The 27,886-nt window shown below is 38.9% G+C and overlaps 1 protein-coding gene across 1 annotated transcript in view; it reads left to right on the forward strand.

The window, feature by feature from the left end:
• Window positions 1–27,058, forward strand: part of LOC138090702 (C4b-binding protein alpha chain-like) — a 97,040-nt gene extending 69,982 nt beyond the window's left edge. Inside the window, 2 exon segments of the mRNA XM_068986401.1 lie at window positions 26,138–26,313; window positions 26,870–27,058. Coding sequence (XP_068842502.1) covers window positions 26,138–26,313; window positions 26,870–27,025 — 332 coding nt within the window. The 3' untranslated portion in view covers window positions 27,026–27,058.
• Window positions 27,059–27,886: the final 828 nt, after the last annotated feature.

Genomic DNA, 27,886 nt, shown 5'->3' on the forward strand with positions numbered 1-27,886 from the left:
TACTTGTGGAGGTACTCCAAGGATTAAATCATGTGCTGCTACAGCTGCTGACCTTCAACACCACTGAAAGGAGTTCAGGGCAGAGAGCACAAATGAGGCACTCTGTGCTTGGGAAAACTTGCAGGACAGGTCTTCAGATAGGCATTTCCAGGAGCTGATTTTATGAGCCCAATTCTTGTATCATCCCATATCTAGAAAAGCACTAAACTCCTTCATGGTGACGACTATTCCCTGTGACTAGCAAAAGCTTCACGAGACCAGTAGAAACCTGGGAATATATGTGTTTGATTGCATGCACTCCCACTTCACCAAAATCACATATATACTGACCTTTCCCCTGCTTCTTAGGAGCAGTTTCTCAGAGCTGCCTAAGGTGCTGTTTCCTGGGCTGCAGTCCTCATTCACCCAAATAAAACTTAACTTGCAACTCTCACATTGTGAATTTTTAAAAAGTCAACATCAAGCAAAAGAGGGAAATATAATGGATCAAATATTTACATTCATTGTTAAAACATTATTGTATAGGAGAACTTTTTTGGGTCTGATATAAAAATAGAAAAGCAGTTTATTGCTTGGGTTATTTTATAAGGAACAGTGAATAACATAATAGATTATGCCTTCAACCTCAGCTCATGAGTTTTTTAAAAAGCTGAACATGTCACTCCTTTATAACAGCAGTCCCCAACCTTTTTGGCGCCAGGGACCAATTTTGTGGAAAGCAATTTTTCTATGGTGGGAGGTGATGGGAGGCTGGGACAATTCAGGTAACGTGACCAGTGGGGAACAGATGAAGCTTCCCTTGCTTGCCTGCCATTCACCTGTTGCTTACCTCCTGCTGTGTGACCTGGGGGTGGGGGGTGTGGGGAAGGAAGCTAGGGACCACTGCTTTATAAAACTGAGATGATATATTAAAATCTGAGTTAGCATTAACTCATTGCAAGGAGTTAAGTGACTGTGGTTCAGGCAGGTATGTGTTAGAGATAGAATTCTATAACAAAGATTAGACCCTGGTATATACATAGAGGAATGAATGCATATTATACTAGCTAGTAATTCTCAAATTAGTTTTACATTTATGTCTATGACCCATTTTGAATTAATATTTGCATATAGTAAAAGTTAAGAGTCAAACTTTTATTTTTTTTCTTTTTGCATATGAATGGCCAATTGCTCTGGTACCATTTGTTGAAAAGTCTACCCTTCTTCCTGTTTTACCTTGGTTCTTTTGCTTACAATCAATCAACTATACCTGTATTAGTGAATTTCCTGACTTTATTTTTTCCACAAGCTGGCACTTGCCATAGGTGCTTGCCATCTACCTCTACCAGGATTAAATCGTGTGCTGCTATAGTTGCTGACTTCCAACACCCCTCTGAAGGAGGACTGAGTGGAAAACAGAAATGAAACAAGGCACTCTGTGCTCGCCGAAAACTGGCAGGGCAGGTCTTCAGATTGTTAGATATTCTCAGGAGCTGATTTTTTGGTCCAGTTCTTATTCAGTTCAGTTCAGTTCAGTCACTCAGTCATGTCTTAACCCTTGTGACCCCATGGAATGCAGCACGCCAGGCTTCCCTGTCCATCACCAATCCCAGAGCTTACTCAAACTCATGTCCATCGAGTTGGTGATGCCATCCAACCATCTCATCCTCTGTCATTCCCTTCTCTTCCCACCTTCTGTCTTTCCCACATCAGGGTCTTTTCCAGTGAGTTAGTTCTTCGCATCAGGTAGCCAGAGTATTGGAGTTTCAGCTTCAGTATCAGTCCTTTCAATGAATATTCAGGACTGCTTTCTTTTAGGATTGACTGGTTGGATCTTCTTGCTGTCCAAGGGACTCTCAAGAGTCTTCTCCAACACCACAGTTCAAAAGCATCAATTTTTTGATGCTCAGCTTTCTTTATAGTCCAACTCTCATATCCACACATGACTACTGGGAAAATCCAGAAAAGGTGATGGCACCCCACTCCAGTACTCTTGCCTGGAAAATCCCATGGACAGAGGAGCCTGGTGGGCTGCAGCCCATGGGGTCGTGAAGAGTCGGACATGACTGAGTGACTTCCCTTTCATTTTTCACTTTCATGATTGGAGAAGGAAATGGCAACCCACACCAGTGGTCTTGCCTGGAGAATCCCAGGAACAGGGGAACCTGGTGGGCTGCCATCTATGGGGTCGCACAGAGTCGGAGACAACTGAAGTGACTTAACAGCAGCCTTGGGAAAACCATAGCTTTGACTAGACTGACCATTATTGGCAAAGTAATGTCTCTGCTTTTTAATGTGATTTCTAGCTTTGTCATAGCTTTCCTGCCAAGGAGTAAGTGTCTTTTAATTTTATGGCTGCAATCACCATCTGCAGTGATTTTGGACCCCTGCAAAATAAAGTCTCTCACTGTTTCCATTATTTCCACATCTATTTGCCATGAAGTGATGGGACCAGAAGCCATGATCTTAGTTTTCTGAATGTTGGGTTTTAAGCCAACTTTTTCACTCTCCTCTTTCGCTTTCATCAAGAGGCTCTTTAGTTCTTCTTTGCTTTCTGCCATAAGGGTGGTGTCATCTGCATATCTGAGGTTATTGATATTTCTCCTGGAAACCTTCATTCTAGCACAAGCTTCATTCAGCCTGGCATTTTGCATGATATATTTTGCATGTAAGTTAAATAAACAAGTTGACAGTATACAGACCTGATGTACTCCTTTCCCGATTTGGAAATAGTCTGTTGTTCCACGTCCAGTCTGAACTTTTGTTTCTTGACCTGCATACAGATTTCTTGGGAGGCAGGTCAGGTGGTCTGGTATTCCCATCTTTTGAAGAATTTTCCACAGTTTGTTGTGATTCACACAGTTAAAGGCTTTGGCATAGTCAATAAAGCAGAAGTAGATGTTTTCCTGGAACTCTTGCTTTTTTTGGTGATCCAACAAATGTTGGCAATTTGATTTCTGGTTCCTCTGTCTTTTCTAAATCCAGCTTGAACATCTGGAAGTTCATGGTTCGTGTACTGTTGTAGCGTGGCTTAGAAAATGTTGAACATTACTTGGCTAGGATATGAGATGAGTGCAATTGTGTGGTAGTTTGAACATTCTTTGGCATTGCCTTTGTTTGGGATTGGAATGAAAACTGACCTTTTTCAGTCCTGGGGCTGACTTTTCCAAATTTGCTGGCATATTGAGTGCAGCCCTTTTACAGCATCATCTTTTAGGACCTGAAATAGCTCAGCTGGAATTCCATCACCTCCATTAGCTTTGCTTGTAGTGATGCTTCCTAGGGCCCACTTGACTTCACATTCCAGGATGTCTGGCTTTAGGTGAGTGATCACACCATCATGATTTTCTGGGTCATGAAGATCTTTTTTGTATAGTTCTTCTGTGTATTCTTGTCACCTCTTAATATCGTCTGCTTTTGTTAGGTCATACCATTTCTGTCCTTTATTCTGTCCATTTTTGAGTGAAATTTTATGAGTCGATTTCTTGTATTTCCTTATATCTAGAAAAATACTAAAATCCTTTATGGTGACTACTGCTTCTCATGACTAGAAGAAGCTTCACAAGACAAGCAGAAACTTTCTTAAAAAACATGCTTGGTTTCATGTACTCCCCCTTTACCAAAGTCACATATATACTATCCTTCCCTCCTACCTCTATGGAACAGTTTCTCAGAGCTGTTGGAGCTTCTGTCTCTCAGGCTGCAGTCCTTATATGGCCCCAAAGAAAGCTTAACTCACTACTTTCATATTGTGCATAAAGTCAACAGTTATAATGACTGATGAAGTGACCTGAAGTCTATGAGTAACTGGAGCTTTGGTACCAGCAGCAGCCCCTGGTACTCATCCATCTTCTCAAAGAGACCAGATGAATTTGGTAAGTCTCTCCTGGTTCTCAGATCTACCATATTTGTTGATGATCCTAAGTTTTATTTGGCAGTGGAGCAGGTTGCCTGCCCCCTCCCAGTTGAAAGATACTGCGGTGGGGGCTGGCAGTTGAAATATACTAGGGAATACCCACTTATGGTCTAGACATTGAATGGGGATCAGTTGAAAGATACAGTGGAATTACCACCCAATTGAAAGACACTTGGGTGGGGGGGCTGGCTGAAAGATGCCAGGGAGGCCTGGTTGAAAGATACTGAGGAATACCCAGGGCTCAGTTGAAAGATATCAAGGTTGCTCAGTCATAGAAGACTGAGTGGTATGTGCTGAGTAGTTAGGAAAGATGCCTTTCCTGATCTGATGATGTCCCTCAATCCAGCTGCCTTAATAGTGTTTTATGGGATAAAGGTGAAGATATTAATGATAGCTTTGCTCTGAAGAAAAGGGACAAGACTCTTCCTAGCCAGTTACGGTTTTCTCAGGTGACTGAGAAATTGACAGGAGTGGTGGAAGCCAAGTCATCATATCATGCAGTGCTCCTACAGGGAAACCCACTCATTCATTAAAACATTTGCTTGTCCAGGGGTCACAGATAAGAACTGGCCATTCAGATAAGGAAGTTGTTGCACATATACACAATGGAATATCACTGCTGCTGCTAAGTCACTTCAGTCGTGTCCAACACTTTGTGACATTATGGGCCATAACCTGCCAGGCTTTTCTGTCCGTAGGATTCTCCAGGCAAGAATACCGGAGTGGGTTCCCATGCCTCCTCCAGGCAATGGAATATTACTCAGCTATAGAAAGGGAACACATTTGAGATGGTTCAAATGATGTGGATAAACCTATAGCCTATTATACAGAGTGAAGCAAGTCAGAAGGAAAAAGACAAATGTCATAAATTAACACATATATATGGAATATAGAAAGATAGTACTGATGATCCTACTTGTAGGGCAGCAAAGGCAACACAGACATTTTGAACACAGTGTGGGAAGGAGAGGGTGGGATGATTTGGGAGAATAGCATTGAAACATATACATTACCATGTGTAAAATAGATAGCCAGTGGGAGTTTGATGTGTGATCCAGGAAGCCCAAAGCTCTGGGACAACCTGGAAGAGTAGGAAGGGGCAGGAGGTGGCGGGGAGGGGGGAGGTCTGGGGGGTTGGGGGTGGCTCAAGAGGGAGGGGACATATGTATACCTAATGCTGATTATTATTGATGTATGGCAAAAACCACCACAATATTTTAAAGTAATTAGCCTCCAATTAAAATAAATAAATAAATAGAAATTAAGTAAAAAAAAAAAAAAAAGAATTGGTCATTTGGTGACCTGAGAACCTGTGGTGGTCTTGAACTGCTGAAGGGAGGTACTGAGACACATAAGAGGGCTGAAGCAGCTCTGGGCTGACTCCGAGAGGAGTTAAGCTCACAAACAGCACACTGGCCCACCACACAATCTCACTAGTGAATTTCATCTATGACAAATTCAGCTAACAATGGGAAATAGAGCCTGTCAAACAGAAACAAGGAACATGAGAAAGCAGCCTCTAACACTCCATCCAGTGCTAGAAGATTTGTACTTGAAGCTACATGCCAAATTGGGGAAATTATACTAAAGGAGATCTCTATCTAAAATGGCCATACTGGAGGACTTTTAATATTCCAAAATTGTTATTTTGACGTGCACAGTTAGAAAAAGCCAGTTGTAAAATCAAGCAGACTAAATGGAATATTTATTTTGGCATCTAGACGCTTTTAAAAGAGGAAATAATAATGTAACTTCTTTGCAGGAATTAAACTAGAAATTGCTTGAAACTGGATCAGAACTAAAGAAGGTGGTCAGCACTGACACTGCCTCTCCCTCTGCTCCTTCTGTGTATCATCTTCTATCTCAACTGCCTGGCCCAGATGCATTTTCTCTTCCAACTCTTCCACTTCCTGCTGCTCCCTTTTGCCCATCAAAGGAGGATTAAATACAAAAGGGCAGAACTGATTATAGCTTCCTTGAGGGGAAACCATTGCAGGAGAAATGTATCATCTTCAGTTCGAATCTGTATACCCTGGACTCGAACAGCATTTAAGGCCTTAGCCAAGGAATTTCCCAATCCAAGTCAGGATCCTTTGGGATTTACTAAGGAATTTGAATTAACCATCCAGACCTAGAAGTTTGGGTTTTCAGATCGATATAAACTAATACAGTTTTAGTTTCTGAAAGCAAAGCAAGGGAATGAATATAGAAAGCAGGGTGGAAATGCCCCTTAATGGATTTTGAATTATGTAGTCCAGAGGTTTGTACTGAAGGAAATAGCTCGAAAATTGCTCAAACCTCTCCCAGCATTCTTCAAACACTGTAAAGTGGACAATGATTCAACAATGCAAGCAAGGATTGAATGAATCGATCTAGGCTATTGTGGGAGATTGGGGGGAAAAGAAAGTTTTTGCAATATTCAGGCTTGACACCTGAATCATTCTCTAACCAGCAAAATGATTTTTGCTTAACTCCACCTTTTTAGAAGGTCTAAATGAGGATTTGGTTACTCTGGTCAAAGGACACAATTTATGTTGTTCTGCTTTACATGCCAACACCCATAAAGTAATGCTCAAAATTCTCCAAGCCAGGCTTCAGCAATACATGAACCATGAACTTAAACATGCTCAAGCTGATTTTAGGAAAGGCAGAGGAACCAGAGATCAAATTGTCAACATCCGCTGGATCATGGAAAAGCAAGAGAGTTCCAGAAAAACATCTATTTCTGCTTTATTGACTATGCCAAAGCCTTTGACTGTGTGGATCACAATAAACTGTGGAAAATTCTGAAAGAGATGGGAATACCACATGACCTGCCTGACCTGCCTCTTAAGAAACCTATACGCAGACCAGGAAGCAACAGTTAGAACTGGACATGGAACAAAAGACTGGTTCCAAATAGGAAAAGGAGTACGTCAAGGCTGTTTATTGTCAGCCTGCTTATTTAACTTAGATGCAGAGTACATCATGAGAAACGCTGGACTGGAGGAAGCACGAGCTGGAATCAAGATGGCAGAGAGAAATATCAATAACCTCAGATATACAGATGACACCATCCTGATGACAGAGAGTGAAGAGGAGCTAAAGAGTCTCTTGATGAAAGTGAAAGAGGAGCACGAGAAAACTGACTTTAAACTAAAATCATGGCATCTGTTCCCATAAATTCATGGCAAAGAGATGGTGGAAAAGTGAAAACAGTAACAGACTTTCTTTTCTTGAGCTCCAGAATCCATGCAGATGGTGACTGCAGCCATGAAAGGAAAGCTATGACAAACCTAGACAGAATATTAAACAGCAGAGACATTACTGTGCCAACAAAGGTCCTTCTGGTCAAAACTGTAGTTTTCCCAGTTATCGTGTATGCATGTTAGAGTTGGACCATAAAGAAGGCTGAGTTCCAAAGAACTGATGCTTTTGAACTGTGGTGTTGGAGAAGACTCTTGAGAGTCCCTTGGGCTGCAAGGAGGTCCAGCCAGTCCGTCCTAAAGGAGATCAGTCCTGAGTATTCATTGGAAGGATTAATGTTGAAGAGGAAACTCCAATACCTTGGCCACCTGATGTGAAGAACTGACCCACTGGAAGACCCCGATGCTGGGAAAGGTTGAAGGCAGGAGGGGAAGGGGGTGACAGAGGATGAGATAACATCATTGACTCAATGAACATGAGTTTGAATCAAACTCCAGGAGACAGTGAAAGATAGGGAACCCTGGTTGGTTGCAGTCCATGGAGTTTCAAAGTGTCAGACATGACAGGCGACTAAACAACACCGTGTCCATTGAGTCAGTGATGTCATCTAACCATCTCATCCTCTGTCACCCTCTTCTTCTGCCCTCAATCTTTTTCAGCATTGGGTTTTTTTTTTTTTTTTTTCAGTGAGTCAGCTCTTCTTATCTGGTGGCAAAAGTATTGGAGCTTCAGCTTCAGCATCAGTCCTTCCAATGAATATTCAGGATTGATTTCCTTTAGGATTGACTGGTTTGATCGCCTTGCTATCCAAGGGACTCTCAAGGGTCTTCTCCAGCACCATAGTTTGAAAGCATCAATTCTTCAATGCTCAGCCTTTTTTTATGGTCCAGCCCTCATATATGTACATGATAACTGGAAAAACATAGCTTTGAGAGGAGTGGTCCCAAGATGGCAGAGGAATAGGATGGAGAGACAACTTTCTCCCCCACAGATTCATCAAAAGATCATTTGAACCCTGGTCAACTTTCACAAAACAACTTCTGAATGCTGGCAAAGGACACCAGACACCCAGAAAGGCAGCCCATTCTCTTTGAAAGGAGGTAGGGCAAAATATAAAAGACAAAAGGAGAGACAAAAGCATTAGGGATGGAGACCTGTCCTGGGGAGGGAGTCATGAAGGAGAAGTTTCCACACAGTAGGAAACCTCTCACAGGCGGGTCTGTAGGGAGTTTTGGAATCTCAGAGGGCAACATAACCAGGAGGAAAAAACAAACAAACAAACAGAGAATACTGCCTAACTGCAACTGCCAACAGAGAAGTAGCCCAGATGCTCACGTCCACCAGCAGTGTGCAGGAGCTGGACAGGGAGGCGTGGGCTACATAATCGTTGCTTAAGGTAAGGACCAGGCCTAAATACCCTGAGGACAATCTGAGGGAGCTAACATGAGATAGCAACCCAAAATGTGAGATCACCAGAGAGGAAAGAAAAAATGAAAGAAATTATCTGTGAAGGTGCAAAAGGCTCTAATGTGCAGCCTGGCCCAGTCACAGAACAAAGGATTGAGTGAACACCAAAGGAGAGCTAACCAGCTGCATACAGGCCCCTCCTCCCCCAACTCCCCCAAGGCAGAGAGACAGGTGTGTGACAGCCAGAGTCGGAAAGCAAGGGATTGCTGCAATCCTGGCCCCAGAGACAGCATTTTCCCCAAACTGTGAGAAGGCTCTGAGTTGCTAATCGCATCTTCCTGGGATCCTGGATGGCTGACAACTGCCAGAAGGGTCACAGCCTCAGATCAGCACCCCAGAGGAGACACATAGCACACTTGAGAAGGTGCTCTTGTGGTGCACCTGCAAACCTGGTGGGGACTGGGGAAGTGTTTAAGACACTCTGCCTACCTGGACAGTGAGCTCGCCAAGCACCTGGTCTCCTGAGCAGCTCGGACCTGGGAAGGGCACAAAACACATGCCCAGCTGAGTCTGTGCCCTGGCAGAGTACCTGAGAATCTAAGTGGCTTAGACCTGGGAAGTGCATGAAACGCAGGGCCCACCTGGCGCCTGAGCAGTCTAGACCTGTAAAGCACATGCTGTTGTGAGCTGTGGCAAACCCAGTGTGTCCATACACTGGGAGCACTCCCCACACATGACAGTGATATTTTTTTGCAGTGTTCCTCCCTCCCCACAACACAACTGAACAAATGAGACTAAATAAGTGACCACCTTCGCCCCCCTTGGGTCACGGCAGAAATTATACTCTGAAGAAAGTTGCAAAAGGAGGAAGCCAATATGAACAAAGAAGAGGGAACCGCTCTGGAAGTGATGGGTGCAGTATATTAAAACCCTGTAGTTAACATTGACTAAGTATTGGAAGGGGCCGATAGACCTTGAGGACAAGTGCAAGTTGGAACAAAGAACTGTCTGAAACTGGACTGACCCCACACTGTCCACAACAGCTCCAGAGAAATTCCTAGATATATTTTCACTACTATTACTTTTTAATTTTGTTTTATAAATTTAAGTTCTTTATTACTTCTTTTAGTTTTTATAACCTACAAAAAAGTTAGTTTTTATAACCTTGCAAAAAAAGACTCTACTTTAAAGCAACTTTCATATATATATTTTTAAATTTTTGTGACTGATTTTCTTTTGTATTTTTTATATTGCATTTTTAAATTTATTTTTTATATTGTATTTTTGAAAGTTTAACCTCTATTCTATATGTTTAATCTTTGCTTTATGGTATTTGTTATCAATTTTGTACCTTTATGAATCTAACTTCAGTATCCATTTTCACTTAGGGATGTGATTATGTGATTACTGGCTTGATTGCTCTCCACCCTTTTGACTCTCCCTTTTCTTCCCCAGGTCACCTTTACCTCCCTCCTCCCTCTTCTCTTCTCTATGTAACTCACCTAACCACCAGTAGCACCCTGTGCAGGATTCCTCATCTAAATAAAAAACAAAACAAAAATACAAACCGAATCATCAGTGGACCGGATTACCATCTCACTCAGCCTTGCCATCAGAGAAAAAACTAACAAACAAACAAGCAAAAAACTCAGCACAAATCTCACCCTATATAAATATTCTTAGAAAAGTTAAATCTTCCCAGACTGAACCAGGAAGAAACAGAAATTATGAACAACCTAATTACAAGCACTGAAATTGAAGCTGTGATCAAAAATCTCCCCCAAAACAAAACCCCAGGACCAGACGGCTTCACAGGAGAATTCTATCAAACATTTACCAAAGAGCTAATGCCTATCCTCCTAAAACTCTTCCAAAAAATTGCAGAGGAAGGGACACTTCCAAACTCATTCTACAAGACCACCAAATACCTGATACCTGATACCAAAACCGGACAAGACAATACACACACAAATAACCACAAGCCAATATCACTGAGGAAGATAGATGTGAAAATCCTCAACACAATTTTGCAAAACAGAATTCTATAACAACATCAAAAGGTTTATATATCATGATCAAGTTGGGCTTATTCCAGGAATGCAAGGATTCTTCAATATATGCAAATTGATCAATGTGATACACTATATTGACAAATTGAAAGACAAAAAACCACATGATAATCTCAATAGATGCAGAAAAAGCCTTAGACAAAATTCAACATACATTTATGATTAAAGCTCTTCAAAAAATGGGCATAGAAGGAACCTACCTCAACATAGTAAAGGCCATATATGATAAGCCTACAACAAATATTACTCTCAATGGTGAAAAACTGAAACATTCCCCTGAGATCAGGAACAAGACAAGGGTGTCCACTTTCACCACTATTATTCAACATAGTTGTGGAAGTCCTAGCTATAGCAATCAGAGAAAAAGAGAAATAAAAGGAATTCAGATCAGAAAAGAAGTGAAGCTCTCACTGTTTTAAGATGGTATGATACTGTACAGAGAGAACCCTAAAGATACCACCAGAAAATTACTAGAGCTAATCAATGAATATAGTAAAGTTGTTGAATATAGAAGTAATACACAGAAATCCCTAGCATTCCTATACACTAACAATGAGAAAACAACAAGAGAAATTAAGGAAACAATCCCATTCACCATTGTGATGAAAAGAATAGAATACTTAGGAATAAATTTACCTAAAGAAACAAAAGACATATATAAAACACTGGTGAAAGAAATCAAAGATGACACAAATAGATGGAGAAATATACCATGTTCATGGATAAGAAGAATCAATATAGTGAAAATGAGCATACTACCCAAAGCAATCTATAGATTTAATGCAATCACTATCAAGCTACCAATGGTATTTTTCACATAACCATGAACAAGTTATTTCATGATCTATTTGGAAACACAGAAAACCTCGAATAGCCAAGGAAATCTGGAGAAAGAGCAATGAAACTGGAGGAATCAATGTGCCTGACTTCAGACTATACTACAAAGCTATGTCCTGGCACAAAGACAGAAATATAGACCAATGGAACAAAATAAAAATCCACACACCTATGGATATCTTATATTTGAAAAAGGAGACAAAAATATACAGTGGAGAAAAGACAATCTCTATAACAAGTGCTGCTGGGAAAACTCATTAACCACCTATAGAAGAATGAAACTAGAACACTTTCTAACACCATACACAAAAGTAAACTCAAAATGTAATATAGATCTAAATGGAAGATCAGAAACTAGAAAACTCCTAGAGGAAAACATAGGCAGAACACTCTCTGACATGAATCACAGCAAGATCCTCTATGACCTACCTCCCAGAGTAATGGAAATAAAAGAAAATAAACAAATGGGACCTAATTAAACTTAAAAGCTTTTGCACAGTGAAGGAAACTATAAGCAAGGTGAAAAGACATCTTTCAGAATGGGAGAAAATAATAGCTAACAAAGCAATTGACAAAGAATTAATCTCAAAAATATACAAGCAGCTCAATACCAGAAAAATAAATGACCCAATCAAAAAATAGGCCAAAGAACTAAACAGACATTTCTCTACAGAAAACATACAGATGGCTAATAAACACATGAAAAGATGCTCAACATCGTTCTTTATCAGAGAAATGTAAATCAAAACCACAATGTGAGGTACCATCTCACTCTGGTCAGAATGCTGCTGCTGCTGCTGCTAAGTCACTTTAGTCATGCCCAAATCTGTGTGATCCCATAGACGGCAGCCCACCAGGCTCCGCCATCCCTGGGATTCTCCAGGCACGAACACTGGAGTGGGTTGCCATTGCCTTCTCCAGTGAATGAAAGTGAAAAGTGAAAGGGAAGTCGCTCAGTCATGTCCGACTCTTTGCGACAGCATGGACTGCAGCCTACCAGGCTCCTCCGTCCATGGGATATTCCAGGCAAGAGTACTGGAGTGGGTTGTCATTGCGTTCTCCATCTGGTCAGAATGGCTTCTATCAAAAAGTCTACAAACAATAAATGCTGGAGAGGGTGTGGAGAAAAGGGAACCCTCTTACAGTGTTGGTGGGAATGCAAACTAGTACAACCACTATGGAGAACAGCATGGTGATTCCTTAAAAAGCTGGAAATAGAACTGCCATAGGACACAGCAATCTCACTGCTGGGCACACACACCAAGGAAACTAGAGTTGAAAGAGACAGGTGTACCCCAGTGTTCATCACAACACTGTTTACAATAGCTAGGACATGAAAGCAACCTAGATATCCATTGGTGGACAAATGGATAAGAAAGCTGTGGTACATATACACAATGGAAAATTACTCAGCTATTAAACAGAACACATTTGAATCAGTTCTAATGAGGAGAATGAAACTGGAGCCTTTTGTACACAGTGAAATAAGTCAGAAAGAGAAACATCAATAAACTATATTAATGCATACATATGGAATTTAGAAAGATGGTTACAATGATCTTATATGCAAGACAGCAAAAGAAACACAGATATGAAGAACAGACTTTCGGCCTCTGTGGGAGAAGGTGAAGGTGGGATGATTTGAGAGAATAGCTTTGAAACATGTATATTACCATATGTGAAATAGATGAACAGCCCAAGTTCAATGCATGAAACAGGGCACTCAATGCTGGTGCACTGGGACAACCCAGAGGGATGGAATGAGGAGGGAGGTGGAAGGGGTTTAGATGCATGGCTAATTCATGTCAATGTATGGCAAAAGCCACCACAATATTGTAAAGTAATTAGCTTCCAATTATAATAAATAAATTAATTAAAAACACATAGCATTGACTACAAGGACCTTTTGAGCAAAGTGATGTCTCTGATTTTTAATACACTGTCTAGGTTTGATTTAGATATAATGTATGTGGAGAGTTCACATCAGCTTCACTGTTATTACTCTCTACTCAATGTCAGTATTTACAGAATTGAAAAATGTTAAGAGGAAGCTCAGATTAAAGAGAAGATCATATGCTTGGAAAACCAAATCATTTGCTTATATAACCATACAGAAATGCAGAAAGATACCATCAAGGTCTGCATATAAAACAGAGATCAATCACATGTTCAAAGTTAGGCAGAGGTCAGGTTTCCAAATTTCAAAATCATCACAGTGAATGCAGTATTGAGATTATTTTGTCTTAGTGAGTAAGAGCCTCATCAGAACACGTGGAAATTCAAATGTTCCCTTCTGAGCATTGCTGTTTAGTACTGAAGCAGTTCTATACATTGGATGCTTTTGATAAAAGCTGAATCTACTCATCTGAGCCAGCTGTACTTCATCAACATATAAAAAGACTACAGGGATAAAGACTCAGCCTCTCTGGCTAACACAGCCCACCCGTAATCCATTCGTAAACTGGAACATAGGTTAGTTACTGAAAAATCTCTTGGAATCAAGCTAATAGGACATTGGGGCCTATCCTATAATTGCTCTGTGCACCTAAGTCATTATGTATATACTTTAAGTAGTACTGTTCTCTTTAAGACTAAAGATCACTGGGTTTTTCACCTCTTCCCTTTCCCTTGCACTCTACATCTAATCAGTTATATAATTTGGTTGCTTCTTCCATTGAAATGTTTTTAAGATAATGGGAAAAATATTCATGTTAAGATTATAGGGGTGTTTCTATAATATAGGCTATTTTTTATTTGTTACTCCAATTCCAACAATTATTTGGCCTAAAATGGACCTTTGGTCCATTGTTTTTTACTTGCTATTATTCTCCACCTCTCTTTTGAAAGTCTTTTCAAACAATGTTCAAGAGAGATTAAACTAAGAAGATTGAAACATGTATAATATCATATAAGGAATGAATTGCCAGTCCAGGTTTGATGCATGATACAGGATGCTCAGGGCTGGTGTACTGGGATGATCCAGAGGGATGGTACAGGGAGGGAGGGGGGAGGGGGTTTCAGGATGGGGAACACGTGTACACCCATGGCGGATTCATGTTGGTGCATGGCAAAACCAATACAATATTATAAAGTAATTAGTCTCCAATTAAAATAAATACATTTAAATTAAAACAAGGTTGAGAGTGCATAAAATGAAATGATTATAGAGATCAACAATAGAATCTAAATATATCTCAAATCTTTCATGGTTAACATTTACCACTATTACCCTGAACTGAGACATTATCAATTCTAGCCTAGATTACTCCAAAAGGCTTCCATTCTTGTGCCTCCTGGTAGCCATGGAGAGCTATTGGGGTTGTTCCTCTGTTTAAAATGCTTAATGAGATTCCCTTCATAGACTAAGCTACATCAGGGCCTACAAAGCCTTACGTGATCTAATGCTCTTCTTGCATCTCCTTCAGTGCTTTAAAAAGGCTGGTCTTCTGGCTTCTGCTATTTCTGGCAAGAAGTTAGCAATCATTCAGAGTGTTCTCTGTATATAAATGTTTTCTCTAGATGCTATAAGAAATTTTATCTTTGGTTTGTAGTTGCTTGAATATAATGTCCCTAGACATGGTTTGCACATCTTGAATCTGTAAATACACCCTCTTACACTAACTTGAGAAATTTTAAATCATTATTTTTCCAAGTAATTTGTCTGCCTTAGCTTTATTTTCTTGCTTTATGATACTCTAATTACATGTATATTAGACCTTTTCATATTTTTCTATGAGTCCCTGAGACTCTATTTTTTTACACATCAATATTTTTTCTCTTATCTTAAGGTTGGGTAATTTCCATTAATGTATCCTTTGTAGGATAAGGGAGTTAGAAAAGGCAAGGTTCAGGAAAAGAACGAGACTGGCACTTTACAGGAACAGATCAGCTTTAATGAGGTGAGAAGGGGCAGCAGTCAGATTAGTGAGCTGCTGCACTAACCCAAGGAAAGAATAAGTATATATAGGCATATATGTGGAAAGCTACTGTCTTAAGGGGGCCTGTTCTTCTCCAAGGTTGTTAGGAGTAGTTATCTCTTAAACAGCTGGGGCAAGGAATTGTGGCGATTGGCCAGAGGCTGGACTGGCTGGGAGCTGAGCATAATCAACCTTAATGTCCATTATTTTCCTCAGGTGAGAGAGTATTTTGTTTTGTGTAGAACGGTGTGGAGGACCTGGAGGGGAGTTTTAACTTCAGGCTATTTTGAGCCATATAACTTTCCTTCATCCTTAAGTTCATTGATTCTTTCATCTGTCATTAAGGTCCTCCAGTAATGTTTTAAAGACTGTATTTTTCAGTTTTAGAATTTCTCTTGGTAGTTTTATATAGTTTTCACTTTTCTACTGAAATTTATGTTTCCACTCATTAATAAGCTTATATTCCTTTACATCACTGAGCATAGTTTTTGTAGCTATCTTTAGATCTTTATTTACTTATTCCAGCATTTAGATAATCTTGAGGAGAATTTTTTGACTTTTTTTCCCCTTAAGAATGGTTCAGGCTTTCTAGTTCTTCATGGCAAATAATTTTGGACTGTATACTGGTCATTGTGAATGGATTCTGTTATTTCCCTCCAAAAGATGGGTTAAGGTTTGTTGGTTTAAGCGTGTAATTAACTTAGTTGGACTCAAACTGAAAATTCTGTCTTGGATAGCAGCTCAAAGCTTTGTTCAGTTCTTTTACCCTTAGCTGGGCTGTTTTCACTAAGTGATTAGAGATCAGCCAGAGATGGGCAGGTTTTTCAGACAGGAAGGTCTCCCCCTCTTTTGGCTCCTTAATTTTTAGCCCTTCATTTTCTAGTGGCTCTTATTGCCAGAATGTCTGCTGATTTTCTATAAAGCGTTAGACATCCCCCACCAGGCCAAATGCAATCTTCTCTGAAGTTAACAGCCTTCACAAATGGAAACTTGCTCTATGCTGCTTCCTTCTTCAAGTAGCTATTGCTCTCTAGAATGTATCCACTGAGGTTCACTCTCTAGTCCCTTTAGGTAGGTACTCCTTGCCTCCCTGTCTTGCTCAGAGTTCATACTAGTTATCTGTGAGGGAGTAGAAACATAGAAGCTTACACAGGTATACAGAAAATAGAACTCTCCATACTCTTACATACATTCAGTCAAGTTTGCAGGACATGTTCTCTCTTTCAAGAAATATTTCCACTGGGTATTTGCACGATTTACTCTCCATATTTAATTCAAGTCTTCACTCAGGTGTCAATTATTCAGAAAGAACTTCCTTGGACAAATTGTTTAATATATGCTGCTCATTCTTCCTGAGACATTACTAGCTTCCAATTTACCCTGCATTATTTTATTTCACAGTACTTATCTTTGTGACTTCATGATATGCTTTAATTTTTCTTTTGCCGATATTGATCTTTCTTACTAGACCATAAGCTCTAGGAGTATTGAAATTTTTGTCTGCCTTGAGTAGTGTTGCACCCACAGCACCCAGAAGAGATTTTGGCTCATTGTTGGGGTTCAATAAACACTTGTTGAATTAACAGCTCATGCTAGATAGTTAAAAATAAATCTACACACAAATATGCTTAACTGATTTTTGATGAAAGCAATAGTAAGCCAATGGAGAAAAGGCAGCTTTTTTGACAAATTGTGCTAGAGCAACTGGACATCTATTGGCAAAAAATGAACTTTGATCTAAACCTCCCACTTTACATAGAAATTAACTCAAAATGAATCCTGACTTAAATGTGAAACATAAAATTTAAAAAATTATGAAAATGTACAGGAGATACAATATGGAATCTGAGACTTAAATGCAATGTGTAAAAGTATAACACTTAAAAAAAAAATAGGAGACCTTCTTGGGATATAAGGCTAGGGAAATATTTTAGGCGTGACACCAAAAGACATAAAAGGTAATCATGAAAGTAAAGTTGATAAGCTGGACCTCATTAAATGAAAAGCTTTTCTCTCCAAAATACCATGTGAAGGGATGAAAGACAAGCTACAATCTTTTAAATCATATATCTGACTAGAACTAATATGCCAGCAAAATTGGAAAACTAAGCATTGGCTGCAGAACTGGAAAAGGTCAGTTTTCATTCCAATCCCTCAAAAGGGCAATGACAAAGAATGTCCAAACTACTGTACAATTACACTCATTTCTCATGTTAGCAAAGTACTGATTAAAATCCTTCAAGCTAGGTGTCAATGGTATGGAAACCAAGAACTTTCAGATATATAAGCTGGAGTTAGAAAAGGCAGAGGAACCAGAGATCAAATTGCTAACATCTGTTGGATCATAGCAAAAACTAGAGAATTCCAGAAAAATATCTACTTCAGCTTCATTGACTACTCTAAAGCCTTTGAACTGTGAGGATCGCAACAAACTGTGGAAAGTTCTTTAAGAGATGGGAATACCAGACCACCTTACCTGTGAAACCTGTGTGCAGGTCAGGAAGCGATAGTTAGAACAAGACATGGAACAACAGACTGGTTCAAAATTGGGAAAAGAGTATGTCCAGTGCCTGATTATTCAGGATTTCAGGCACCACTCTTCCCTCTTCTAACAGATTAGAAAGGCACCAAAGGGTGGCTCATTAAGTGTCTTAGGTAAAGCAGCAATAACTACAAGGAAGGTCTCGCTCAAATATTGTCTGAGTACTATTTTCAGTTCAGTTCAGTCACTCAGTCATGTCCGACTCTTTGCGACCCCATGGACTGCAGCACATCAGGCCTCCCTGTCCATCACCAACTCCTGGAGTTTACTAAAACTCATGTCCATCGAACTGGTGATGTCATCCAACCATCTTATCTTCTGACATTCCCTTCTCCTCCCACCTTCAATCTTTCCCAGTATCAGGGTCTTTTCAAATGAGCCAGTTCTTTGCATCAGGTGGCCAAAGTATTGGAGTTTCAGCTTCAACATCAGTCCTTCCAATGAATATTCAGGACTGATTTCCTTTAGGATGGACTGGTTGTATCTCCTTGCTGTCCAAGGGACTCTCAAGAGTCTTCTGCAACACCACACTTGAAAACCATCAATTCCTCAGCACTCAGCTTTTTTTGTAGTTCAACTCTGACATCCATATAAGACTACTGGGAAAACCATAGCTTTGACTAGATGGATCTTTGTTGGCAAAGTAATGTCTCTGCTTTTTAATATGCTGTCTAGGTTTGTCATAACTTCTCTTCCAAGGAGCAAGCGTCTTTTAATTTCATGGCTGCAGTCACCATCTGAAGTGATTTTAGAACCCTCCAAAATAAAGTTTGTCACTGTTTCCCCATTTATTTGCTATGAAGTTATGGGACCAGGTGCCATGAACTTAGTTTTCTGAATGTTGAGTTTTAAGCCATTTTTTTCACTCTCATCTTTCACTTTCATCAAGAGGCGCTTTATTTCTTCTTTGCTTTCTGCCATAAGGGTGGTGTCATCTGCATATCTGAGGTTATTGGTATTTCACCTGGCAATCTTGATTCCAGCTTGTACTTCATCCAGCTCAGCATTTCTTATGATGTACTCTGCATATAAGTTAAATAAGCAGGGTGACAGTATACAGCCTCGATATACTCCTTTTCCTATTTGGAACCAGTTTGTTGTTCCATGTCCAATTCTAACTGTTGCTTCCTGACCTGCATACATATTTCTCAGGAGGCAGCTCAGGTGGTCTGGTATTCCCAGCTCTTTAAGAATGTTCCAGAGTTTGTTGTGGTTTACACAGTCAAAGGCTTTGGCATAGTCAATAAAGTGGAAGTAGATGTTTTTCTGGAACTCTCTAACTTTTTTGATGATCCAACAGATGTTGGCAATTTGATCTCTGGTTCCTCTGCCTTTTCTAAATCCAGCTTGAACATCTGGAAGTTCACAGTTCATGTACTGTTGAAGCCTGGCTTGGAGAATTTTGAGCATTATTTGCCTAGCACGTGAGATGAGTGCAATTGTGTGGTAGTTTGAGCATTTTTTGGCTTTGCCTTTCTTTTGAAGAGTCATATTTTCAGGCCCATTTATATTCCTGAGTCTTTTCATGCTTGTCTTTCCCCACTGGGCTTTAGAATTTCAGGAAGGAAACAGCTTTCTCCAACAGTTTCTGTTTTTTAAAATTTCGTCCTGCTGTTGGCAGTCCAAACTAATAATCAAAGTCACAACTTTTCCTAATAGTTAGTGCTTTTCAGGAATGGCTTCCTCTCACACTAAGCTCTCCAAGCTTCACTGGACTTAATGCTCAGCTTGAGCTAACTCAAGTTTTGCTTTGAGAATTGTGGAGACTTCTACTCTGAAGCAAGTGCTTAAAAAAAAAATCCCTTATTTCTCTTGTCACTCAGAAATTAATTATTTACATTTCAAGAGAGCCATTTCCAGTCCTAGCACAAAATAAAAATAAAAATAAAAAAGATTGGCATTATGGTTTCTAAATACTCTCAGAGTTCTAAATACTCTCAAAAGTCCCAGTTGCTCGTGGCATCAGATCTTGATGATAATATTGAGGTTTCTCGTGCCCTTTGACTCAGTTGATTGCAAAAGTCCTAATTCTGCCCTGTTCCACCCAGTTTCTTCCTAACTGAGGAGGAAGAAGTTCTCAGTTCAGAGTTTAGACCTGTATTTCTTTTTATGCTGGGGTTTTGCTGACTATTGTGCAGTTGAACTCATTTGGAGAGTGCTGCTGCTAACTCACTCTCTTCCTTCCAGATATTTTCAGGTGATCTTTGAGCTTCTGTTGGCCACAATTGTCAACACTTACCATGAAGCCTGTGTCAGGGAGAAAGTCCCCAGTTCTGTACCTCCTTGGGATTCTGACCGTGCTCCTCTGCTCTGACCGCTTACAAGGTGAGTAAAATAGCTGCGTATTCTCAGGTCCCAGAAAAGCAATTAGAAAAATGTTCAATTAATGGCAAGAAGGTAGTTAAACCAATCAATTGCAAATATATTCGTTCCATATTAGGAATTTTAAAAGTATGATCAAACTGAAATGTTTTATATTACTTTGTGGGAGGTATAATAACTTGTTTTACTAATGTCAATTTCAGTTAACAAATTGCTTTACCAATGTTATAACAAATTGTTTATTAACTTCTATTTTATTAATGGAACAACTAAATTCCCAAATATTTTCAAAAATTTTTTTAGTATTTTTATATTTATATTATTATTATTAGAGAAACAGCTGTTTTGTATGAATTCCTAGGGGTCTGCTCTAGTAAACAGATAATGAATTGTGGGAATAAAATGAACAGAAGGGGGAACATGGTCAACAGTATTGTAATAGCCTTGTATGATGACAGATAGTAACTAGATTATCATGGTGAGCATTTATAAAGGGCTTCCCTGCTGGTTCAGATGGTAAAGAATCTGCCTGCAATACAGAAGATGCAAGTTCGATCCCTGGGTCGGGAAGATCCCCTGGAGAAGGAAATGGCAACCCACTCCAGTATTCTTGCCTGGGAAATCCCATGGACAGAGGAGCCTAATGAACTACAGTCCATGGAGTCACAAAGGGTTGGACATGACTGGGCAACAGAACATGCATGCATTTTATGAGGTAAATAAACGTGTTGTACACCTAGATTGAACATAATATTGAGGTCGATTATGTTTTAATTAAAAAAAGAATAAACTGCAAATAACATTACTTTCATAATTATACATAAATATGATCTCACAAATGCTTGTAATTTCTTAATTTTTAAATTTTTTTATTACCCTCAGAGATAATTTTTGTTTTTAATCCATTGGCATATAATTACCATCTCTTAAGCAAAATTGAAATTGTAACTTTTACCACTAATTCTGAGAAAATTAACTAGAATCTTAAGTCATAATTTATATGTGAAAAAGCTCTCTGTAATGACATTTTATATATGTAAAGTTTCATTTTTTTTGCAGTTTGGTAATGCTTATAAATTAATCAGCATTGAGAAGATTTGATAATACCTGTAGGACTCTATGGAGAAATGTGACTAGAGCATTTAGTTGTGCTTTATATAAATACAATCTGTGTATTAAAGGTGATTTTTTTAATCAGAAAATGTGATTTCTTTTTTCCTATTGATACCTTAAAATATGTACAAACTTCAAATACTTATTACTCAGATTCAACAATTATCAACTCATGACCATTATTGTTTTAACCATATCCACATCCATATTGCCCAGTCTAAGCTATTTAGAAGGAAATCTTGGATATTATTTCTGAATATTTTAGCATGTATCTCTAAAAGATAGGCATTCTTTCTTAAAAGCTATGATAAACCATTATCATAGGTAAAATTAAGTAATAATTATATAATATCAAGTGTCTAGTTTTCAAGTTTTCCTGATTGTCTTATTTATAAATGTTTTTGTAACTTTATTTATTCAAATTAGAATCCAAGTAAGGTCTACACATCACAATTGATTCATACTCCTCTTGAATTTCTTTTAATGTATAGATCCTTTTTTTTCTTATATTTTTCTTTTGTCTAAGTTAATTTCTAAAGAGGATATGGTGGTATCATTATTTTGGAGGCTTCTTCTGCAAAAAGATGAAAATAATTGAGAGAAGGCTAAAAAAGTCAATATAGGATTATAAACTTCTTCAAGTGTTTGGCTAGGAATAGGACCTGATGATTTTTTTAAACTTATTTAGCAAATAATAGATCTCTTTCATGTGTGTGTGTCTCTGTGTGTGGTGTATTTATTCTACCAACCTTCCACGTTCATCTTTGAATTTCTATTTCTATTGGGTAAGTCAGTAAAGAAAGGCCATATATCATTGATCAAGAAGTCTTGTGAGCTATTCATTTATCTTTTGAATAAACTCCTTCCTTTTCATTTCCTTAATTCTTCCATTGTTTATGGAATTATGCCTTTAACCCAGCCTATTGTTTAAAACCTGTCTTAACTGACCCCAGCTTCATAGCCTACTTCTCACACTTCTCCCCTATGCGATTCTCTGGTCAAACTAGCCTATTAACCAACCATAAAGATTCCCATGTGATTTGCTTCCTCTCATTCTTGTTAATTCCCCCTCAATATAAAATGCCTCATCAATGCAGCTAACTATCCAGTTCCAAGTCCTGCTCCTAGAAAGCATTTTCCTGGCATATTTAATGCATGGGATTCTCTCTCCCTCTTCTTATAATACATATTTTCTGCTTTCTTTTGACAAATACCATACTCTGCCTGCTATTTTGACAACTATTTATATGCCATCCTCACTATTTTAATGAGGCTCCAATGTGCTCCTTAATATTCTCCATGGAGTTTAGTGCAACAGTCTTGTGTCTATTGTGTTAATAAAAATTTATTTCATGTGAGCCTCAGGAAAGGCTATACTTGAGCTCTAGACTTCCTGTATAGGTAACATTGCCTTCTCACAAATATCTGTTTGGGAACTGCCTCTCTCAGAAGAACATTCTAAGTGTCTGTAGTGTGGAGAGGTATGAAATGTGCTCCCTGCCCTCAAGATGCAAAAGGAGAATAAAGATCTGTCCATCTACTTATCTATCTGTCAGCACAGATATGCACACACACATACCCCACAATATAACTGCCAAACCAGTGAGACGGAAAATAGAATGTCTTTAACACATTTGAAGACTTGTACTTCATTGTGAGATTTATTTTCTTAGCCTTTCTATTTATACTTTATTGATTAGATTAGTCTGTTCCTTCATCTGTAAATGAGGATGAAAATGACACTCAAGTAAGGTTTTTTGTTTTTGTTTTTGTTTTTTAAAGATTAAATGCAATGTTGTAAGTGAAGTGCTTAACACAGTGCTTAAGACATAGATAGATACACCTGTTATTGCTAACAAGAAATGTAGTTCAGAGAAACCAAAGATTGCTGTGTGCCAGAGTTGGCCAGGTACATTCACAAATGTGATAATGTGATTTGAAAGAAAAAAATATTTTTGGGTCATTTGGTCATTCAGAAAATGTGTATTTGTTTTTTGTCCAAGGTTCCTGGCTCACAGCTCCCAACATTCTGATAATATCCTAAGTACAGATGATTAGAAATGTGTCTAAGGAACTAATTTTGGAACCCCAACTAAAGATGGGTGCTGAAGTCGCTTCAGTCGTGTTTGACTCTTTGGATTGTAGCTCGCAAGGCTCCTCTTTTCCTGGGTTTCTCTAGGCAGGAATACTGGAGTGGTTGCCATGTTCTCCTCCAGGGGGTCTTCCTGACCCAGGGATTGAACCCATGTCTCCTGTGTCTCCTGCATAGCAAGTGGATTCTTGACCACTGAACCATGAGTAAGCCCAAAGATGGGCACTGGTTGCTAATCGTATAATTAGAGGGTTGGAATTCTCAGTCTTACCCTCTGCCTCTGGTGAGGAGGCAGGGGTTGGAGGTTGAATCAGTTGCTAATGACCAATGTTTTTATTAGCCATGCCTATGTGATAAAGCCTCCATAAAACCCCCCAAACATGGGACTTAGAGAGCCTCTGGTTGGTGAATATGTAGAGGTGCAGGAAAACTGGCATTTCTGGAGATGGCATGGAAGCTCTGTGCCCCTTTCACACACTTTGCCCTTTGCATCTCTTCCGTATGGCTGTTCCTGAGTTGTATCCTTTTCGGATAAATCTGGTAAGTGAAATATTTCTCTGATTTCTGTGAGGTGCTCTAGAAAATCATTGAACCCAGGTTTACTCTATGGCTTTAATCTTTTATTTATAGAAGACACAAAATTATGAAAACTTTCCAAGTACCGATAAACCTAACGTCTGTTTCTTAAAATTATGTGTATTTATCAATATTTTAAAATTATTAACTAAATCCTCCAAGGCTTTGTCAAATTTGATATGATGTCTTTGTATGGATTAATACTTATTTCATTATCGAAGTAATTTCAGAAACCATTTTCTAACATTCTCTTCTATAAAAGGTGCAGAAACACAAAATACTCTTGGGATTGATGGGTACAGAGGTGGTAAGGTGTTCTGGATTTGCACAGTCCCTACACGTTTTCACAGAACAATGTCTCTTGATCGATCACAAGTGTTTCTTTAGTAATTTTAGTTAAAAAGAAAAAAAAGACTGACTCTAAACTTTAATTACTGAAAGTCTTCCACTGTCCCCAAGTAGCCCATTCTCTCTGCCGAGGGCAGTGTAGTGCCAAGACCATGGTCTGCGTGGAGCAGAACTGCACTGACTCAATCCCTCCCTTGTGTGACCTTGGGAAAGTTACTGTACTTCTCTGTTTCCTCATCTATGAAATGAAAATAACAATAATGCCTACCTCATAGGGTTGTTTGGGAGAATTAAATGAGTTAATATTTGTTAAATGCTTCAAGTACTGCCTGACACTTTATAGTAAATGCTTATACACATATTTTGCTAAATATTTAAACTTATTGAAAAAAATTGTTGTATACGAGGTGAGGATCAGTTCTCTTTCCCTCAGATACCCTTATACATACCTCTTTTCCTTGATTCCCAGCCACATTGTAATAGAGGAGCACAATCCCTCTTTGGTGCTTCCTCCATAGCTCAGTTGGTAAAGAATCTGCCTGCAATGCTGGAGACCCAGGTTCGATCCTTGGGTTGGGAAGATCTCCTGGAGAAAGAAATGGAAACCCACTTAGTATTCTTGCTCGGAGAATCCTATGGAGAGAGAAGCCTGGCAGGCTACAGTGCATGAAGTCACAAGAGTTGGACACGACTTAGGGACTAAACCACCACCACCACTTTCCTTTTTTATGAATTATTCCAATTATCTTATGGGCAATGAAACTGATTGGGAAGGATGAAAGTCTTTCAATAGATCAGTTTAGTTGAATGCTGCTTTGTTTAATGTGCTGCTTGTTTAAACAACAACAACAAAAACCTCTTCTCTCTCTTTCACCATTGAAGGTTGTAGTTCACCACCTGAAGTTAAACATGGACACTTTACATATATTGAAAGAGAAATATTTGGAACTGATGTGGTTGAATATGAATGTCAGGAAGGATATACTCTTGTTGGAGAGGCTAGAATCTCCTGCACATTTATCAACTGGTCACCACCGGCTCCTCAATGTAAAGGTAATCTAGGTTCTCTTATAGCACTAAGAGATAGAGCTACTGTGGAGTAATTCAGAAGTGACTCTGAGAGAATGCGTCCTCCCAGCCAGAGGTAGAGTTGTCACGAGCATGTGCTTGAGCCTGAGTGAGGTCCACTCAGGTTTAATTCCCACATATCCAATAAATGGCACCCTCAGATTCTTATAGAGGCCAGAACTTTTCATGGGAGAGTTGACTAATGGGGTTGACCTCCTTATTGGGTAAGGGGCTATTGTGGTAGAATAAGGAAAATGTTCCTAAAGATTATTTAAATCATTTCACCCATAATAACTCCAGGAGCTGAGTTACTGGTGCTATTTTTTTTTTTTTTTTACACAAGAGGAAACTGAAGCTAAAGGAGAGGTCCCATAGGGCAGAAGTTAACAGCTCAGAACAAACCCTAGGCTCTCACTTTTGCTCTTCCGCTGCAATTCTTTGATGTGGGGCAAGGCATTTAACTTCCCTGTGTCTCAGTTGCGTCGTCTCTAAGGTGGAGATAACCGTAGGGCCTCCCTCACAGAGTTGCTGAAAGCTTACACTAAGTGATGTATATATTGTGTTTGCACATAGGCGATCCCAGCCAGAGCTCCATGAATACTTGCCAGTGTTGGTAGAAGTAGTAGTAGTAGTAGTGTATCAGTAGCATAGAAAAGAAAGGTAGAATTCAGCAATATTTTTATCCTTTTTAAATGATATTATTGGTGTTAAGATGTGTTGTATTTGAGATAGTCACAATGCTAAGAAAATGTGTCTTGATTACAGCTGTATGCCAAAAACCAGAAATATCAAATGGAAAGCTGTCTGTGGAGAAGGATCAATATGTCACCCCTGAAAATGTCACCGTCACGTGTGACCCTGGCTATAGGATGGTTGGTTCCCAGAACATCTTTTGCTCAGAGAACAAATCTTGGAGTCCGGACGTGCCCAAGTGTGAAAAGGTGAGTAACAGCCAATGAACTTTATGTCATATGACACCTCGAAATAAGTTAAAGGGAAATGGGATGGTTCATAAAATAGAAAAAGAAATAATATGCCCTAAAGGTCTATTTCAGTTGGGGGGGGTGAATTTATAAGGTGTCTATTGGCTCTTTCCACCTTACAGTAGGTCATCTCAGGTGTGTGAACAAAAGAGTCTTATTGACCAGATATCTAGCCTTTGGTATTTCCTCCAATAAATTATGTGGTTTTGCTCCATTTCTGGTTGGTCAGCAGAACTGACATGCTAGTTGTTTTTTGGGGGGATTTCCTTTCTGCTTATACTTCCTCTATGCTTGGCACTGATGCTGATTATTATTTGAGAACAGACACAGACTGAACTCTCAGGGCAATATTTCTCTAGAATCCAAAGTATTTTTCTGGAGTTTCCTATCCATCATCGGTCCTGGGGTTCTTCATTTTCCAGTCTTCCTTATGCCATAAGATTTCCTGAAGAAGCACACTCTTTACAAGGATGAGGAAACTTTCTGAAATCATTCTTTTTGTTTCCTCTTTCAGGTACCTGCTGAACTTTGTGAGGCAGTCTTGAAAGGCCAAAAACTCCTAAAGTGTCTCCCGAATGCCTGGGAGGAAAAGGTGGCCCTGGAGTTGTATAAATTGTCTCTGGAGATTGAAAAACTGGAGCAAGAAAAACGCAAAAAGGAAATTGCTTGAGGCTTTCTCTTGGATACATGCTCAGGAAAGAAGTTGCAGTATCAATATACTTCACTGTGCAGGATAGTTCTTGCAACACTCACACAAAATACAGTATTTTTTACTTTACTAACTTCTATCGTTGTGACTTTCTTATTCTTTGATTGGCTGTAGGATCTATAGTGATGCTTGTTCCTGATGCTGATAATTCATATCTTCTCTCTTTTTGCTTCCTGACCAGTCTGCCTTGAATCAATTTTATTGATACATGTTTTATGGCTTAGAATGTGGCACTTGCTCAATATTCCATGTATTCTTGTAAAGACTGTGTGTTTTCTGCTGAGTGGCACTCCTTATAAATGTCAGTTAGATAAAGTTGGGTGCTAATATAGTTCCAGTCTTCTCTATCCTGGCTGATTTTCAGTCTATCTGTTCTATCAATGATTGGATGAAGGGGTATCAAAGTTCTCTTTTAGGTTTGTCTATTATTTCCTGCAGCTTTTAGTTTTTGCTTCATATATTTTAAAGTACTATTATTAGGGGCATAAATGTTTAGAATTTGTATCTTCTAGATAACTGACCCTCTTTTAATTATGTAATAAACTTCTTTATCTTTCATAATGTTCTTTGTTCTCAAATATATTCAAACATAATTTGGTTGACATTAATATAACCTATTACCTTTTATTTTTCTGTAAATTTCTGGAATAAATTCTGAGAGCCAAAATGTATAAATTTCAGTAGGTACATTTAAAAAGTAAAAATAAACATTTGAAATTAGTTTCAATAATATATTTAATTTAACCCAAATTTTGAAATAGAGTCATTTTGATATGTAATCAATGTGAAAGTTATTAGCATTGTATTTAACATTCTTTTCTT

The sequence above is a fragment of the Capricornis sumatraensis genome, chromosome 14 (genome assembly GCF_032405125.1).
Source record: "Capricornis sumatraensis isolate serow.1 chromosome 14, serow.2, whole genome shotgun sequence".
Lineage (NCBI taxonomy): Eukaryota > Metazoa > Chordata > Mammalia > Artiodactyla > Bovidae > Capricornis > Capricornis sumatraensis.